The sequence below is a fragment of the Triplophysa rosa genome, linkage group LG7 (genome assembly GCF_024868665.1).
Source record: "Triplophysa rosa linkage group LG7, Trosa_1v2, whole genome shotgun sequence".
NCBI classification, from domain to species: Eukaryota; Metazoa; Chordata; class Actinopteri; order Cypriniformes; family Nemacheilidae; genus Triplophysa; species Triplophysa rosa.
The window spans coordinates 27,412,947-27,415,077 of NC_079896.1; the positions used below are offsets into that span (position 1 = coordinate 27,412,947).

The following is a 2,131-nucleotide window of genomic DNA, read 5'->3' on the forward strand; positions in this document are numbered from 1 at the left end:
CACGCACGCACGCACACACACGCACACACGCACGCCACACGCACGCCACACGCACGCCACACGCACGCCACACGCACACACACGCACACACACGCACACCACACACACACCACACACACACGCACACCACACACACACGCACACGCACACAGTTAGGTGCCAGCTCAATATGTTGAGAAACACAATTTACTGTACAAAACGTTGCGTCAGAGCGTCTGGAGTGTGTACAAACACTAACACACAAACTCAATGAAAACTAAACTCACTGCAGTCTCTGACAGGCTCATCTGACCAATCACGACAATCCCTCTGACTGTCACACACTTTATCCATACTGATACACTCGCCGCTGTGACACTTGAACCTGCTCGAGCCGTCGCACGCGGTCACTGCAGACAGACGGAGAGAGAGAGAAAGAATTACAGAAGAGCAGCTTTGATGTGTAAATCAATAGAAAGTTGATTCACGGCGTGATGAACTCACCTCTGACGCAGTCCGTCTCATCACTGCCATCCTGACAGTCATCATTCCCATCACACTGACGATTTCCTGGAACACAGCTGCCGTCTGCGCAGGTGAACTCAAACGGATGGCAGGTGGGCGTGGCTACAACAAACAAACAAACAAACAAACAAACGCTGTGCTGTTTTTCTGGTCTCCATGACAGACGAAATCTGCTGCGAGGTCTGAAGGGCGTGTGTGGGTTACATTTACATTCAAGTCACTGATCATGATCATCACTGAAATGTTTGTTTTAAAGAAGCAGAATGAAATGTTTGTGATGCTTTCATTCACACTCACTGCAGTTGTACTCGTCCGAACGATCGCTGCAGTCAAAGCCTCCGTCGCACCTCCAGCCACCGTGAACGCACTCGCCGCTGCCGCACCGAAACTCGTGAGTCCTGCAGTTGTCGTGCGAGCGCTGCGCCGTCCCAGAAGCGCAGTTCTGCGGCCACTCGTCCGAGCCGTCCGCGCAGTCGGGCTCGCCGTCACAGGCCCAGAGACGAGGCACACACACCGAGTTATTGCACTGAAAGGAGCCGGGGCTACAGGTGGGGGCGGGACAGGAAGCTTCGTCGCTGCCGTCGTCACAGTCGGAATCCTCGTCGCACACGAACAACAGCGACACGCACTGACCGCTCGTACAGCGAAACTCTCCGTCCGTGCAGTTCTTTAGCACTGAAACGACACCCGGATGAAACTTCGTCACACAAACCTGCCAGCTATGAAATATTTAATCCACATTTCACTTTGGTTTTGTAATGATTGTGTGGGGGCTTTACCGCAGCCCTGCTCGTCCGCTCCGTTCTCGCAGTCGGCTTTGCCGTCACAGCGCCACCTGGAGGACACGCACTGATTGAGACGCCCGCCGCAGCTGAACTGACCCGTCACACACGTCTTCTCTTCTGTCAATCACAGTCACAGTGTTAGCACATGCGATGGAGATTCACAGCAGCGGCTGCCGGACTGAATGAAGGTTTGTGACTCACTGCAAGAAGACACAAGTTCATCGGATCCGTCACCACAGTCATCTGTGTCGTCACAAACCCAACGGCTGGTGATGCACTTCCCATTTCCACACCTGAACTGCTCCTGGCTGCACACCGCTGCACCTGATGACACAACACACAACACACTTACACTTGCACTACACTCGCATACACACACACTTACACCTGCACTACACGCGCATACACACACACTTACACCTGCACTACACACGCATGCACACACACTTACACCTGCACTACACACACACTTACACCTGCACTACACGCACATACACACACTTACACCTGCACTACACACGCATGCACACACACTTACACCTGCACTACACACACACTTACACCTGCACTACACACGCATGCACACACACTTACACCTGCACTACACGCACATACACACACTTACACCTGCACTACACGCGCACACACACACACACTTACACCTGCACTACACGCACATACACACACTTACACCTGCACTACACGCGCATACACACACACTTACACCTGCACTACACTCGCATATACACACACACTTACACCTGCACTACACACACACTTACACCTGCACTACACGCACATACACACACTTACACCTGCACTACACACGCATACACACACAC

The 2,131-nt window shown here is 52.7% G+C and overlaps 1 protein-coding gene across 1 annotated transcript in view; it reads right to left on the reverse strand.

Annotated features, from left to right (window-relative positions):
- Positions 1–2,131, reverse strand: part of ldlrb (low density lipoprotein receptor b) — a 23,038-nt gene that overhangs the window by 12,183 nt on the left and 8,724 nt on the right. The window contains exons 2-6 of the mRNA XM_057337780.1: positions 1,491–1,613; positions 1,284–1,406; positions 802–1,179; positions 484–606; positions 267–389 (exon numbers count right to left, since the gene is read on the reverse strand). Coding sequence (XP_057193763.1) covers positions 267–389; positions 484–606; positions 802–1,179; positions 1,284–1,406; positions 1,491–1,613 — 870 coding nt within the window. The remainder of the gene's footprint in view (positions 1–266; positions 390–483; positions 607–801; positions 1,180–1,283; positions 1,407–1,490; positions 1,614–2,131) is intronic.